General features: G+C 41.7%; 1 protein-coding gene across 1 annotated transcript in view; it reads left to right on the forward strand.

Moving 5' to 3' along the window:
* Positions 1 to 17,346, forward strand: part of LOC143942592 (rho GTPase-activating protein 20-like) — a 161,434-nt gene that overhangs the window by 108,662 nt on the left and 35,426 nt on the right. The window contains exons 3-9 of the mRNA XM_077463982.1: positions 542 to 712; positions 1,960 to 2,109; positions 4,025 to 4,066; positions 6,597 to 6,684; positions 9,013 to 9,090; positions 10,742 to 10,808; positions 14,767 to 14,952. Coding sequence (XP_077320108.1) covers positions 542 to 712; positions 1,960 to 2,109; positions 4,025 to 4,066; positions 6,597 to 6,684; positions 9,013 to 9,090; positions 10,742 to 10,808; positions 14,767 to 14,952 — 782 coding nt within the window. The remainder of the gene's footprint in view (positions 1 to 541; positions 713 to 1,959; positions 2,110 to 4,024; positions 4,067 to 6,596; positions 6,685 to 9,012; positions 9,091 to 10,741; positions 10,809 to 14,766; positions 14,953 to 17,346) is intronic.

The following is a 17,346-nucleotide window of genomic DNA, read 5'->3' on the forward strand; positions in this document are numbered from 1 at the left end:
CCTTATTTTATACTTTAAATATATATATATATATATATATATATATATATATATATATATATATATATATATATATATAGTGCACAGATGTTTCCAAAATCATTTCAGATTACATTTTAGAAAGTATGATTGCATATTATTTTATTCTAAAATGTAAAAAAAGCAATTAAGTACTATCCATGATACTTTTCTTAATTTGCACTAATATCCAAATTTTTAGGACAAGCTTTCGGGAGGGGGGATGTACTCCCTTTTTCGACGTCCAAGCAGTACTGATGGGACCTTGAGGAAGGAGGTAAAGGTAAACTCCCGAAAGCTTGCCCTGAAAATGGTAATGTCCGTGCAAATAGAGCAAAGTATCATGGATAGTACTTAATTGTTTTTGGTGCAGGTGCCCTAATATGGCTACAATCACCTCAATCATTATAAAACCTGTAATACTTACTTTTCCTTTATTCAGAAATTCAGGAATAAATTTTGGATAAGAAAAATTAAATATTCCAAATTTTAAGTATTAAACTTATTTTTTATTATTCCATAGGCCGATCACACTTATTCCTTCTCACTGTGGAAGTGGTCTTCTCCTGGGATCTTTCTGTAGCCCTAACAACATGTTCATACTGAAAGATAGAGCCCAGCTGTCGAGTGGGTGGCACACACAAGAGAGGTACCTGTTCCTGTTCAGTGACTCCCTCATTATTGCCAAGTCAAAGTAAGTACCTCTTTCCATCCCGGACAGCTTTTTCTTTTACCCATTTATTTAAGAAGTCACCTTCCATTAACAAGTCCAGCCAAAGATAAAGTAGTTGCAACCCCTAACTTATTGGCATTGTATTTACTAAAGCACTGCATATCATAAACGGCTGCCTTTTTTTTATATATATATAAAATACTGTTTTTACTTTCATTTCATATCTTATGGTTCACCTGCAGCCCCTTTACACTCCTATGCTGTCTACATATACTCCAAGGATTGGCTGTATGGCATTTCTCAAGGTGGTTTCCTGATGGTGACCATAGTGGACTATGTGTGTGTTGTGTGTTAAAACACTCTTGCAGTCTCCAACAGAGACCCATGTAATAGTGTAATACTAATTGGGATACTCTTCATTCTTTTTGAGGGAAAGATTGGTTTAGGCACCTTTCCACCACTGTTGTTCTGAGCTCCTTGCTCCAGGATTGGGCAGTCTGGGTTTTCACATGGCTTGGAGAAGTCTTTGCAGTAGGAGCCTGATGGACAATTCAGCATTTCCATACATGTGAGGTTGACTCTTTACAATTTAACAGTCAATGTTTTCTGGTCAGCAGGATTGCCTCTTTATGCACAGAGGTGATGAGTGCATTATATTTCTTTCCACCTCTGCTGATGATGGGATATCATCTCTATCAATTTACTATCTTTCGTTGACAGATTTTTATTGATTTTAGGACATTTGACCGGCGATTCACTTTTCTGTATTTTATATAATGCTGAGCCTGTGACTTTATCAGGATCAACATTACTGAGCTGCACTTCAGAAAAGGTATGGGTACTTCAGGCTCAGTGCTGCCCCCACTATGGCTACATGTGATAAAATAAATGTGCAAGTTTCTGCCATATACATGGGTCTTCCACATGTAGTGACATTTGTCGCAGGCATAGAAAACAGTGCTCTTATGACACTCTTTATGAATTCCACTGTATGCTTGAAAAGAAGTCAAGAAGGGCTATGAAGAAAAGCACACCATCCCTACTGTGAAGCATGGAGGAGGATCCCTAAAATATGTTTGTTCTGATCACTTACTGTATGCTTTCTTAAAAAAAATGGTACATGTCGTAGAAATTCTACCAGGGGTATATAAACCTATGAACACAACTGTATATTATTTTTTCTTAAGAAAAGTGCTCTTCTTTTCACCATACAATTTTGTAACATGTTCCAATCTCTCCAGTAACATAATGTGTTTTCTTCCTGTAAGGTCTTCTTCCAGCATGAAGCTTAAAAAACAAGTTCGTTTGAGCGAAGTGTGGATTTCCGCCAACCTTTGGGATGTTTCAGAAAGGAGGCATTCCGCTGATGATTCCTTTGTTATTGGGTGGCCCACAACAAACTACGTTGTTACATTTAGGTAATGCAGTTCATATGTCTCTCACACTACCACAGAGGGTTCTAGCTACTCATTTTTAAGAAATATGGTTTGTATTTAGGACAACTGTACCCACATGTTTCTGATTTAATTTTTAAAGCAGGATTTAACTCTTCCAAAGCCCCCCAACTTGGGTTTTTGCTATAATCTGTAATAAAGTATGCCCAGCATATTTGCAAATTAAGGCAGACTTACAGTACCTTGCAAAAGTATTCACCCCCCTTGGCTTTTTACCTATTTTGTTACATTACAGCCTATAGTTCAATTTTTTTTTAAAGAACACCATCATTCTGTGGGGTTGTTTTTCAGCAGCTGGGACTGGGAAACTGATCAGGGTTGCGGGAAAGTTGGATGGTGCTAAATACGGGGATATTCTTGTGCAAAACCTGTACCACTCTGAGGTACTTGATTTGAGGCTAGGACGGAGGTCCAACTTCCAGCAGGACAATGACCCCAAACACACTGCTAAAAGAACAATTGAGTGGTTTAAGGGGAAACCTGTTAATGTGCTGGAATGACCTAGTCTAAGCTCAGACCTCAATCCATTAGAAAATCTGTGGTCAGACTTAGATTGCTGTTTACAAGTGCAAACCATCCAACTTGAAGGAGCTGGAGTAGTTTTGCAAGGAGGAATGGGCAAAAATCCCAGTGGTAAGATGTGGCAAGCTCATAGAGACTTATCCAAAGCAACTTGGAGCTGTGATAGCCGCAAAAGGTGGCTCTACAAAGTATTGACTTTAGGGGGTGAATACTTATGTACATTGACTTTTTCTGTTATTTTGTCCCATTTATTTGTTTGCATCACAATAAAAAACAATCTTCAAAGTTGTAGGCATGTTCTGTAAATTTTAAATGATGCAAATCCTCAAACAATCCATGTTAATTCCAGGTTGTGAGGCAACAAAACATGAAAAATGCCAAGGGGGGTGAATATTTTTGCAAGGCACTGTACCTATCGAGGTGGCTCACTTCAGCACCGCAAGAGCTGTGATGTCCCCCTTTGTTCTAATGCTGCCTCTGAAATCTTCCAGTCTTCTTCTTGGCTGCCCCCCTTGTGGCATACCACCTACGCATGCCTACAGGAGGTAATTCCTCTGTCAACCAGCAGGTGCCGGTACTGTACACTGAGCTGCGCATGTGTGGCTCAGTGCAGTGCCAGGACAAGGTCACCTAGAGCCCAGGGTGAACATACCAAACTGTGCCCCCCCTCCCCAAGATGTATGAACATTACGTGTCAGCAAAAATCCCTCCACAAAAACACTGAGCACTAATCTGCATACTTACCCTCTAAGGAAACTCCATTTTAATGGTCATGGTTTTAAAATAGGATGCCCAACAATTTCATATAGGTGTGTTGGTCAGGTATCCACAAACCTTCAGACATACGGGGAAGATCAATAAAGCAATAAATATGTTATTCACCATTCAGTAAAGCAATAAATCTGTTATTCTCCATTCAGTAGGTGAATCTACCTGGTGCATATGTTTTACATAGTTATTGATTCACCACCGTTGAATGTTTGATGAAAATCACATTCACTACTTTAGTAATATGTGCCATGGTGTCTCCATTTGTACCAAAAGGTTTGCATACACATACTGGCATACCTGAATGCGCCTGAATTACAGATATGTACAATAAGAGTAGGCACTGCCGCTATATGTGTGCCATGGGACCTAAGCGATGGCAACAAAGTGCTTGGGTCATTGAAGATGTAAATAAAATGAAGACTTGGCAGATTACAAAATCTGGACATCATGAGAAGGAAATCCAGGCTGGACATTGTTTCTTGTTTTAAAATAGAAGCAGGAAGGGGCCGTGTGCTTAAGTAGGAGGAAGGAACTGGGATGTATGGTAGTCACTTCATTTCTCTTTGCATTGTTTTTTCTCTTATAGTTCCTCAGACACAAAGGAGAAGTGGCTCTCCAAATTAAGCTGGTAAGATCTTCTTCTTTTTTTTTTGTCTAAAGAAATTCACTTAACCCTTTTGTGCATTTGTAGCTTAACATTCATTCATACCAGTTTTCAAATGCAATCTTGGTTTTGTGGGTAATGTATGCCTTTATGCTGATGATGCAAAGATGTTCATTTGGGTTGATACATTTGTAGGTGTTTGTAATATTGAACTTTATGTAGGATTGCTGGAAAATTGGTCAAAGTGGTGGAAACCGCAATGTGAAACTTCATACTGAGTAAACAGTGAGGCCTGGCAGTGAGGAAAGAAAATCTATTTTTTGGGGTATCACTAGAGCAAGAAATAACATCCTGGTTCCTTTATGTAGATCTTTAGCTATCACTAGAGGGATCACCAGCAGGAATAAGTTCCTGATTTCCCTATATAGATCTTTATGTCACTAGAGGGATCACCAGCAGGAGAAAGAAGGTCCAGATTCCGCCATATAGATCTTTATATCACTAGAGGGGTCACCAGTAGGAGGATGGAGGTTCTAATTTCTCTATATAGATCTTTATATCACCAGAGGGGTCACCAGCAGGAGGAAGAAGGTCCTGATTACTCTATATATATATCTTTATATCACTGGAGGGATCCCCAGCAGGAGGAAGGAGGTCCTGATTCCTCTATATAGATCTTTATATCACTAGAGGGGTCACCAGCATGAGTAAGGTGGTCTTAATTCCTAAATATAGATCTTTATATCGCTAGAGGGCTCACCAGCATGAGTAAGGTGGTCTTAAATCATCTATATTGATCTATAGAAGAATATATACAAGAAATAACATCCTGGTTCCTTTATGTAGATCTTTAGCTATCACTAGAGGGATCACCAGCAGGAATAAGTTCCTGATTTCCCTATATAGATCTTTATGTCACTAGAGGGGTCACCAGTAGGAGGATGGAGGTTCTAATTTCTCTATATAGATCTTTATATCACCAGAGGGGTCACCAGCAGGAGGAAGAAGGTCCTGATTACTCTATATATATATCTTTATATCACTAGAGGCATCACCAGCAGGAGGAAGGAGGTCCTGATTCCTCCATATAGATCTTTATATCACTAGAGGGATCACCAGCAGGAGGAAGAAGGTCCGGATTCCTCTATTTAGATCTTTATACCACTAGAGGGGTCACCAGTAGGAGGAAGGAGGTTCTAATTTCTCTATATAGATCTTTATATCACCAGAGGGGTCACCAGCAGGAGGAAGAAGGTCCTGATTACTCTATATATATATTTATATCACTAGAGGGATCCCCAGCAGGAGGAAGGAGGTCCTGATTCCTCTATATAGATCTTTATATTACTAGAGGGGTCACCAATAGGAGGAAGGAGGTCCTAAATCCTCTATATAGATCTTTTTATCACTAGAGGGATCACCAGCATGAAAAAGGAGGTCCTGATCCCTCTATATAGATCTTTATATCACTAGAGGGATCACCAGCAGGAGGAAGAAGGTCCTGATTCCTCCATATAGATCCCACTAATGACCAGGCCATTTTGTGCGTTACTTTAACTGCCAATTGCGTGGTCGTGTGACACTGTACCCAAATAAAATTGATGTCCTTTTTCCCCACAAATAAAGCTTTCTTTTGGTGGTATTTGATCAGCTCCTACTGTTTTTATTTTTTTTGCTCCAAAAAAAGACAATTTAAAAAAAAAAAACACAATATATTTTACTTTCTGCTATATACAATAAAAACATTTTAAAAGTAGAATTTCTTCATCAATTTAAGCCGATATGTATTTTGCTACATAAACAAATTTTCAATAAGCGTATATTGATTGGTTTGCGCAAAAGTTATCACCTCTACAAACTTTTTTTTCTTACTAGTAATGGCGGCGATCAGCAATTTTTAGCAGGACTGCGACATTCCTGTTGAAAAATCGGATGCCTAACTGACACTTTTGATGCTTTTTTGGGGAACAGTAACATTATTTCAGTGATCAGTGCTAAAAATATGGACTTTCACTGTACTGTACTGTACTAATGATGCTGGCAGGAAAGGGGTTAACATCAGAGCGATCAAAGTGTAAGTAAGTGTGCTCCTAGTTGGTGCTTCCTAATTGTGTGGGGGATGTGCTCTGACTGGATGAAGACAGACATGTGTTCTTGCTTAGCAGGGACACAAGATCGCCATCTTCTTCCCTGTCAGAACGGCGATCTGCCATGTTTACACAGAAAAAGATACCCATTCCCCAAAAAAATAAAAAATGAAATGTGTTAGGGGTGGAGGGAGGAGATTTGCAGTGTTTTCACTTTTAATTGAAGGTCCGTTTTAATAAATGTGTGTTTTATTTGTGGTCACGTATATAAGGTTTTATTAAAATGCTGGCTGAGCTTTCAGGTTAATATATTGCAGGTGTGTGTAAAGTCATACAATCAGTTTTTTTGTTTTTGTTAGAAAGCAGCCCCTACCTGAGTATAAAACACTCTCCCCTGCCATAATGCTGCAGAGAAGGATCCTTGCTTATGTGCCCACAAACAATCTTGGATTTTTCATTTTTTTCAGGCATATTAAAGAAGTAAAGAAAGATGTATTTTTCCCTGGAAAAATTGCAATTGGTGTTTTATATCTGGATGCAGACGAATACATGTCTGTGAGTATTACCCTTCTGTCTCTTTTTTTAATTTTTATTTTTTTATGTGGCAACATGATCTGATTTCCATTTTGTTGGGACTGTTCCATTTCCCACTAAAATCTCTAGTTGTTTCCAAATTTATGGCGTGTTATGGCTATTTATGGCCGAGGGACACAAATTATGAAAATAATTTTGAGATTGTAACTGAAATAAAAGTAGAATTAGGAAAAAAGACGCATATTCTCAAGAATGAATTGTCAATCATTTTTTTAAGGGAGAAAAGGCAAGATATTATATACTGTACATATACAGGTGGTAAGTGTATATATACTATGGTTTAGCAAAATTTGGTGTAATTCAGTTATTCAGAATTCATTTTAAACCTTCTGCAGTCTGTGGTTCCTCAACCTCCGTATCACTATAGGATGTAAAGTGCCTTGCGAAAGTATTTGGCCCCCTTGAACTTTTCAACCTTTTGCCATATTTCAGGCTTCAAACATAAAGATATAAAATTTTTATTTTTTGTGAAGAATCACCAACAAGTGGGACACAATTGTGAAGTGGAACGAAATCTATTGGATTTTTGAAACTTTTTTAACTAATAAAAAAATGAAAAGTGGGGCGTGCAAAATTATTCGACCCCCTTGCGTTAATACTTTGTAGAGCCACCTTTTGCTGCGATTACAGCTGCAAGTCGCTTGGGGTATGTCTCTATCAGTTTTGCACATCGAGAGACTGAAATTCTTGCCCATTCTTCCTTGCAAAACAGCTCGAGCTCAGTGAGGTTGGATGGAGAGCATTTGTGAACAGCAGTTTTCAGCTCTTTCCACAGATTCTCGATTGGATTCAGGTCTGGACTTTGACTTGGCCATTCTAACACCTGGATACGTTTATTTGTGAACCATTCCTTTGTAGATTTTGTTGTATGTTTGGGATCATTGTCTTGTTGGAAGATAAATCTCCGTCCCAGTTTCAGGTCTTTTGCAGACTCCAACAGGTTTTCATCCAGAATGGTCCTGTATTTGGCTGCATCCATCTTCCCCTCAATTTTAACCATCTTCCCTGTCCCTGCTGAAGAAAAGCAGGCCCAAACCATGATGCTGCCACCACCATGTTTGACAGTGGGGATGGTGTGTTGAGGGTGATGAGCTGTGTTGCTTTTACGCCAAACATATCGTTTTGCATTGTGGGCAAAAAGTTCGATTTTGGTTTCATCTGACCAGAGCACCTTCTTCCACATGTTTGGTGTGTCTCCCAGGTGGCTTTTGGCAAACTTTAGACAAGACTTTTTATGGATATCTTTGAGAAATGGCTTTCTTCTTGCCACTCTTCCATAAAGGCCAGATTTGTGCCATGTGCGACTGATTGTTGTCCTATGGACAGACTCTCCCACCTCAGGTGTAGTTCTCTGCAGTTCATCCAGAGTGATCATGGGCCTCTTGGGCTGCATCTCTGATCAGTCTTCTCCTTGTCTAAGCTGTAAGTTTAGAGGGACGGCCAGGTCTTGGTAGATTTGCAGTGGTCTGATACTCCTTCCATTTCAAAATGATCGCTTGCACAGTGCTCCTTGGGATGTTTAAAGCTTGGGAAATCTTTTTGTATCCAAATCCAGCTTTAAACTTCTCCACAACAGTATTACGGACCTGCCTGGTGTATTCCTTGGTCTTCATGATGCTCTCTGCGCTTTCAACAGAACCCTGAGACTATCACAGAGCAGGTGCATTTATACAGAGACTTGATTACACACAGGTGGATTCTATTTATCACCATCAGTCATTTTAGGACAACATTAGATCATTCAGAGATCCTCGCTGAACTTCTGGAGTGAGTTTGCTGCAGTGAAAGTAAAGGGGCCGAATAATTTTGCACGCACCACTTTTCAGTTTTTTATTTGCTAAAAAAGTTTAAAATATCCAATAGATTTTGTTCCACTTCACAATTGTGTCCCACTTGTTGGTGATTCTTCACAAAAAATAACAATTTTATATCTTTATGTTTGAAGCCTGAAATGTGGCAAAAGGTTGAAAAGTTCAAGGGGGCCGAATACTTTCGCAAGGCACTGTAGTTATGATAAGGAGGTCAATGGGAAGAACCAGTGACAGTGGGATAATTGAGTATAAATTCTGTCCTTTTGCAGGTGCATCTGTTTGGGGTAATTATTTATCACAGTTTGGTTACTTTAACTTTGGTGCCAAGTGATTAAAAACCCAGGGTGCCAAAGATGGGTATAAATGGGTTGGAGCAGTCAGCTAGTAAGAGAAGGTTCAGTAATGATGCAAATATGAGTGTTTTATGTAGAGCCTCTATTATGTTTTTTCAATATGTTGATGTTCTTTGTCTCTGCAGAGTACTACAGTTACTGTGTCTAACATGGACACTACGGAAAAAGTGATTAAACTGGTGTCTCAACAGCTTGAACTTCCCGTAAGTAAACCTAAAATATTGACTGTACCTTCAAAGCTAAATGTAAAACCCTTGCACTAAATTATAAAACCTCCACTTAAAACCCCTTCATCAGGCGTGATGCATCATGATGGGGCCCATTAAGGCTCCAAAACAATGTATTATGATGTTATTTTTTTTTCAATGTGGTGGGTCGAGTAGTAGCGTAATTAAAAGTAATAGAAAAAAAATCTGCACTTGTACATACTTCTTTTATATATATGTAGATGTTGGTAGGGATGGTGGGTTGGCCTCCTAAGGTGTGTTCAGCATCCTTCTGCTTGATTACTATTAAGTACTACATTAGGTCTGCAAAATACAAGCTCTAATTATCTACCCAATACTGGGGAGGAGTTCATAGAGATGGGTCTTCCAGTACTGCTGACAGGAGGCAGGAGGTTTTCTTCTCCAATGGTAATCAAAAACTTAGGGGATTTACACTGAGAAGCAAAGCAGACAGTAAGTTGGAGGATGTATATTTTGCAGATTTTCTTTGGATTGTATGTTTTATAATGCATTAGACAAATCCACTTACTGTAATAATGTGGGTAATGACATTTAGTGTTTGTCCTACTTTACTGTAACAGCCTCCACTCTTCCTAGAAGACTTTTACACATGGTTTTGGAGGGTGTCTGTTGGGATTCGTGCCCATTCAGCTAAAATAGTTTCAGATACAGATGTTGGCTGAAAAGAGCTGGCTTACAATGGGCATCCCAATTTATCCTGAAGGTGTTCAGTTGGGTTGAGGTCAAGTACTGATTTTGGGTGAGAAGACCCTTCTCGCCGTCAGAGTTCCAGTTCACCCCAAAGGTATTCAGTTTGGCTAAGGTCAGGTACTGATTTTGGATGGCAAGACCTATCTCGTAGTTAGAGTTCCAATTCACCCTAAAAGTGTTCAGTTGGGTTGAGGTGAGGTACTGAAGACCTTACTTACAATTGGCATCCCAATCCATCCCGAAGGTTGAGTTTGGTTGGGGTCAGATACTGATTTTGGATGAGAAGACCTGTCTTGCGTTAGAGTTCCGATTCGCCCTAAAAGTGTTTAGTTGGGTTGAGGTGAGGTACTCAGGTTGGAAAATAAGACTTGGCTTGAACATAAATTAATTATTTTAGAAATAAATATACACTCAATGGCCAAACATTTGTGGACACCTGACTGTCACACCTATGTGAGCTTAATGGACATCCATTTCAATGGGCATTAATATGAAGTTGGCCCTCCTTTGCAACAGCCTCCAGTCTTCTGGACAATAAGACCTGGCTCACAATTGGAATTCCAATTCATCCCAAAAGATGTTCAGTAGGGTTGAGATCAAAGGTCTGGGCTCAACTCAAGTTCCTCCCCACCAAAGTCATCAAACCATGTGTTTAAGGAGCTGGCTTTGTACACAGGGGCACATTCATGCTGGAATAAACAAAAAGGGCCTTCCCCAAACTGTTACCACAAGGTTGGAAGAACACAAATTTCTAAAATATTTTTTATGCTGTAGCATTCACAGTGCCGTTCACTGGAAACACCTGAACTCAAGCAATTGGAGGAAGTCCACCTACATTTGGCCATATAGTATATTCCATTAGGAAATTAATATGCTTGCTCACAGTGCCAAATGTTTAACAACTGTTTTTGTGCAGGGCAGACACAGTGACTACCATCTGTGGGTGACATCTGGAAAGGATGACCCTCCATATCCTCTTTGCGGTAAGATCTTCACCGAATACTCAGTAGGGGTGTATGGTCACCACGTGTTCTGTCTTCTATGTATAGCATCAGTTATAAAGTGATATTCCCTTCCAGCAATCTACTCTAGATTTTAAAATGTGTATTCCTCAATTGTTTTAAATTTCCTTATACTGAAATATGTAGAAAATATGCATCATATCATGTACATTATGGCAAACAGTTTGCAACATATTGTTTATAATACAATGTAAAATATAATAAAAAATAAAGGTATAGCAAAAGTTGAATCCAGAGGGATATAAAAGACTAAAATTGACACAGTTCTGAATTCATTCATTCATCATTGCATTTATTTTTTCAATTAAGTAAGATCCTTTCACATAGGTATAGTGAATTAGCAGCGACTGACTGGTCATGATTAGCAGGCAATCAGGGGCGATATGTCTCCTCCCACAAGCCTGTTTAAAGAGAGATTTTGCACTGAAATCCCTTTTCACTATGTTGCAGCTGTGTCCTTTGGATCAGTGGCGACTGGTGCTCAAAATTTTTGGGGGGATGCAAATAAACAAAAATTCTTAAAAAGAAACCATCAATTGCAGCCTCACTGTGCCATCAATTGCAGCCTTACTGTGCCATCAATTGCAGCCTCACTGTGCCCATCAATTGCAGCCACTATGCCCATCAATTGCAACCTCACTGTGTCCATCAATTGCAACCTCACTGTGTCCATCAATTGCAACCACCATGCCCATCAATTGCAACAACCGTGCCCATCAATTGCAACCACTGTGCACATCAATTGCAACCTCACTGTGCCCATCAATTGCAACCTCACTGTGTCCATCAATTGCAACCACTGTGCTCATCAATAGCAGCCACTGTGCCTGATCCATTGCAACCATTGTGCCCATCAGTAGCAGCCACTGTGCCCATCAGTAGCAGCCACTGTGCCCATCCATTGCAGTCACTGTGACCCCCCAGCATTCCCCCCGCTCATTGTCTGACCACCATTTACCCCATATTGGTGGCAGGTTGTGGGACGGGCAGCGGGTCAGGCAGCTGGGAGCTGTGGGATGGGTGGTGACTCCTGTGTCCTCCACACCCCTCGTCGCTGTAATTTAGGCGCCCAGCATCCTAAAAGGGGCCGGACACCTGAATAGGGGGTGGTCGCGGCGACCATGGATAGATTCATGCTATGCATGAATTTATCTATGATACATAGAGGGGGAGGCCCCTGTGCACCCTTAATGGACGGGCCGCAATTGCTTTGGATGCAGCGTGGCCCCATTCACTTCTATGGGGTGCGTTGGTATGCTGGATCATCTGCTAAATGCAACAAGCCCTACATTTTTTGCAGCACAGCAACAATGTGGATAGTGCCATCTGATGGGTAAAAACGTACCCCAACAGCCTGGATTTTCCACACTACCATGCCCATGTGAAGAGGGCCTTACTGTGACAGCCTGCAGCCTACTGATTAGACCAATTAGTGGCAGATGAGGTCATCCTTTTGCTCACTCTGCTCTCTTTTCTCATCAGCATGCTTATTGTAAAAATATTTGCATTCAACCACCTGATTGGCTCCAAGCCTTGGCTTTCCCTCTCCCAGTTTTAGGGAAACAAAGTCAATTTCAGAGAGAACAAGGGGGTTTTACTAAAACTAACAGATGTTATAAGCTGATTGGTTACTATGCACAGCTGCACCAGATTCCGTGCGCACCAGTTTTAGTAAATCACCCCCTGGTCTCTCTGAAGTTGACTTGGTCTCCCTCAACCTGGGAGAGGGAAAGGCAATGCTTGGAGCCAATAAGGTGGTTGAATGCAATTATGTTGACAATAAACATGAGGTTTCAGAGGAAAGAGCAGGGTAAGCAGATGGATGACCTCATCTGCCACTCATCTGCCCAATCAATAGGCTGCAGGCTATATTATTTAACTGTAAGTGGCGCCATCTACCTGGCTGTGCTGTGTGCATCTCAGGACTGGATGAGCCTTAGAAATATGCATGTTGTGGGACGATGCCATGAAAAAAACTTTATCCATGATATACAAAGCTCTCCAGTTCTCCTTTCATCTATTCATGAAGGCCTTTATAAACTGCTGGCCAGCTGGTATGTGGAAGCCCCGCATATGGACTCCGAAGACTGAGTGGATGTCTGGGAATATCCTATGCTACAGCTGGTTTTGTCAAAAGACAGATTAATTCAATTTAAAATACTTAATGGTATACTGTATATCACCCTGCGAAAATTGCATTGCATTTACCCAAACATTTCTGCTAAATGCTGATGCTGACCAGTAGATCCAGCAACATATATACATGCATGAGTCCAGTGTACATGTATGTGTACACGTGGCTGTGTCCAGTGGTCCAATCCTTTTGGAAAGATGTTACTGAGTGTATTAAAAAATGTACGCTGAGCTCTGTACCATTGACAGTGGATGTTTGTATACTTGGTCTGATCCAGCTATTGGCCATATCCAGAACAATGAGAACACTGAGAAGATTGTTATTATTTTACACCCGCAAGGCCATACTGCTCAAATTAAAGTATCCAAGAGCACCTACACTTGAATTATAGAAAAATCTGGTGAACTCAGCAATACCGCTGTATAATTCCACTTATGAATCCAGGGGTTATCCTGGGAAATTCACCAAAACATGGGATATCTGAGTTGCTTCTGTGCGAACAAACCCTTCTGAGGACACCTCTATGGCATCCCCCCACCTCCCTGATTTCATTCTACTGACCTACTGGGAACCTCTGTAGGGTAGCAATGATAGGTTTTGTTTTGTACCTTAATTAAAAATACTTAATAAAGAGTATCTTTAACCACTTCCCGACCAGCGCACGACGATGTACGTCGACAGAATGGCACGGGCAGGCATATTGGCGTACATGTACGTCCAATATTCTATGCCGCCCTGCCATCGGGAGCGCGCCGCCGGCGGCGCGCTCCCGCGCTGGTCGGGACCCCCGTGAGTCCGGTCGCGGGACCCGCGGACTCGATCGCCGTGGGCATCCCCGCGATCGTCTCACGGAGCGGCCGAATGGAGGAAATGCTGTATACACAACATTTTTCCATTCTGCCTAGCAACTAGTGACGCTGATCTCTGCTCCATGTGATTGGAGCAGAGATCAGTGTACACTAAATGAAAGCCCAACCCCCCCACAGTTAGTAACACACCCCTAGGAACACTTAACCCCTACACTGCCACCCACTGGTTAACCCTTTCACTGCCAGTGTCATTTACACAGGAATCACTGCATTTATATAGCAGTGATTACTGTATAAATGACAATGGTCCCAAAAATGTGTCAAAAATGTCCGATGGGTCCCCGACAATGTCGCAGTCACAATAAAAATTGCAGATCGCCGCCATTACTAGTAAAAAAAAAATAATAAAAAATTATTAATAAAAATGCTATAAAACTATCCCTATTTTGTAAACGCTATAACTTTTGCGCAAACCAATCAATAATCGCTTATTGCGATTTTCTTTACCAAAAATATGTAGAAGAATACGTATCAGCCTAAATTGAGGGAAAAAAATGTTTTTTTATATATTTTTGGGGGATATTTATTATAACAAAAAGAAAAAAATAATGAGTTTTTTTCAAAATTGTCGCTCTATTTTTGTTTATAGCGCAAAAAATAAAAACCGCAGGGGTGATCAAATACCACCAAAAGAAAGCTCTATTTGTGGGAAAAAAAGGACGTCAATTTTGTTTGGGAGCCACGTCGCATGACCGCGCAATTGTCAGTTAAAGCGACGCAGTGCCGAATCGCAAAAAGTGGTCTGGTCTTTGACCAGCAAATTGGTCCGGTCTGAAAGTGGTTAAAAAAAAAAATTCAAATCTTTTGGTACATCCTGATTTTGGCTTTTTAAGCTTTGAGTTCACTTATGGCTGTAATAGGTCACATGTCTTCTCCATGGGGGTTGCTATACCTACTGTAGCTTGTGTCTTTCCAGGTCATGAGTACCCTTACAGTATTGCAATGAGCTGTCTCCAGGAATCTGTGGTTATGGCCAGAGGACTTGGCAACAACCTTTCTTTAGAACACAGTGCAGACAGTATTCTTGAACAGTTCCCTCATGAAAGACAGTGCCAGTTCATCATTAAGCTTCGGCCCCATGGCCCTATGGAAGTGAGGAGGGGTAGGTATCAACTGGAACTGAAATATTATATTTGTTACACCAGTCACTAAAATCTAATATTAATAAATCTCATATAAGATTTAACACATTCATGTAATTTCAAAAGACATTTTCCATCATTTCAAATCTAACGCTGTCTTTAAAATAATCCCCATGGATCCTGCCATGGAGGCTCTTGTTCAGCCGCTTCCTGTTTTGGGGTGACAGGGCCATTTTTCTATCTAACAACTGTCACTTGTCATGCTTCATGTGAACCTGTTGTGGATGAAATCATTTTAAATAAATGTTTTTTGTTTTTTAACTGATTCATAACACACTGATGTGCAAGCACAGCCAATTAGAAAATAGCGTAGCTGGACTTGTGTGCCATCATGGACCACGAGAGAAGAAATGGAAGGTGAATCAGAGGCTTAACTTAGACTTGGTAGGAAGAAGATAAAGAAGGAAGAATGCAGGCACTAGGCATGGACTAGTTCTCTCTACTCCCCCTCCTACTACCAAACATTTTTTACTTTTACTAGTACCTAGGCTGGTGGCTGCCAGAGAAGGTAATGTGAAGGAGATGGCTGCCAGAGAACGTAGTGTAGAGAATAGAGGAGATGGTTACCAGAATGTAGTGTGGTCTAGAGGGCTACCAGAAAATGCACTGTGGAGGTTGGAGGAGGTAGATACCAGAGAAGGTAGTGTGGAGGAGTTGGCTGCCAGAAAATGTAGCGTAGAGGATGGAGGAGGTGGATACCAGAGAATGAAGTGTGGAGGTTGGTAGAGGTAGCTACCAGAGAACGTAATGTAGAAGAGGTGGCTGCCAGAGAACATACTGTGGAGAATGTAGGAGGTGGCTGTCAGGTCACCTTGAGGCGAGGTGACAGATGCACACTGTAGGAATCAGGAGTGCACCGCAAGGTTGTGGACCCTACGGCTGACTGCTGCGGACGGGAGACAGGTCCCACCGGGGTTAGAGCGTAGGATTCCCTAGGGCGCGGAGTCTAAGAGCCAGCAGGTGTTCACCAGAGCCTCGAGTGGTGAGGATGGACTTGGCTGCAACTGGCTCCAGGTTGCGGCCCCCAGGGTCCCCCAGCTCACACCCACAGTAGGCAACAGGAGGATAGGGATGGTGAGGGACAAAGAAAAGGTCGGGACACGCCAAAAGGTCAGGATCACAGGCAAACAGGGATAGTCAAAGACACGCTAAAGTCGGTAACGGAAAACAGTAGAAGAGCACACGGCAGGTAACAGGAAGCTAAACACACAAAGGAATACACAATGGTTGATCAGCACTGATGGCCTGCAGTGCACAGGTTAATATAGGGCTCCCTGATAGGGCCTGGGGTGGAGCCATGCTTAGAGGAGAGGTTATAAAAACCACCAGGTGGAAGTGGCTGGCCTCTTAGTCTGAACACATGAGGGGAGGTAAGCAAACACAGGAAGATCACTGCATAACCATGACAGTACCCTCCCTCTTACGAGGCCTCCCCCTCCCCCGCCTGGCTCCAGGCTTAAAGGGAAACTCCAGATGGAACCTCCTTAACAGACAGGGAGCAAAGACCTCAGATGCAGTGATCCAAGACCTCTCCTCAGGACCCAACCCTTTCCAAAGTACGAGGTACTGAAGAATGACTTTACGGAGCCGGGAATCCAAAACTTGACTAACCTCATATTTTAGATTATCCTCAGAGACCGAAACAGAGGTAGGGAGAGGACGAGAGGACTTGAGGACTAAAGGCTTTTTAGGAATGGGTAAGGGCATGAGAAGATCAAGAGTCTGAGCAGGGACCCCCACACCCTTAAAGATGAGCTGGGCATCCATAACAGGACCACCAGACTGGGCAGAGGTCAGTGGATCCCTGAGGTCAGGTTGGTTAGAAAGTGGCATGTCACAAGAGTCAAGCTGGATAGCTGCAACACAAACAGAATGCAGAGAACCCTGAAAAAAAGATTGAAAGCCCCTCCTGGCCGAATGAGGTATTCTATCCAAAGGATGGATTGAGCCTCTTAAATGGGTTTGAACGGACATAGTAGCAGTAGGGTGAGGCCAGGTCACCGAAGGTGCTGAACAAGAAGCAGGAAGCTCATTGGGCATGGGCTGGACTGGCATAACTGGTGCAGAGGTCGACTGAATAGTATTGTCAGGTGTAGCGACCATCTCAATCGCATCACAGGGCATAGCAACTGTGGAACTTGCAGACAAGTTAGCCTGGCTGTGCGTTCAAGGGAGATTAGGGACAGACAAAGGTAAATGGTTATGCGAACTGGAGTGAATGATCGACTCAGGTTCATAGGTGGGCCCCTCATCCAGAGTACCACATGACCGAGAGAGTGCATCAGTCCGACTATTGCAGGACGCATCCCAGAGATTGCCATATACAGCGGGAAGAGCAGAAGATACTGGGATGG

This window comes from Lithobates pipiens, unplaced genomic scaffold, assembly GCF_037356315.1.
Source record: "Lithobates pipiens isolate NorthernLeopardFrog02 unplaced genomic scaffold, aLitPip1_a1.2 Scaffold_1, whole genome shotgun sequence".
Classification (NCBI taxonomy): Eukaryota; Metazoa; Chordata; class Amphibia; order Anura; family Ranidae; genus Lithobates; species Lithobates pipiens.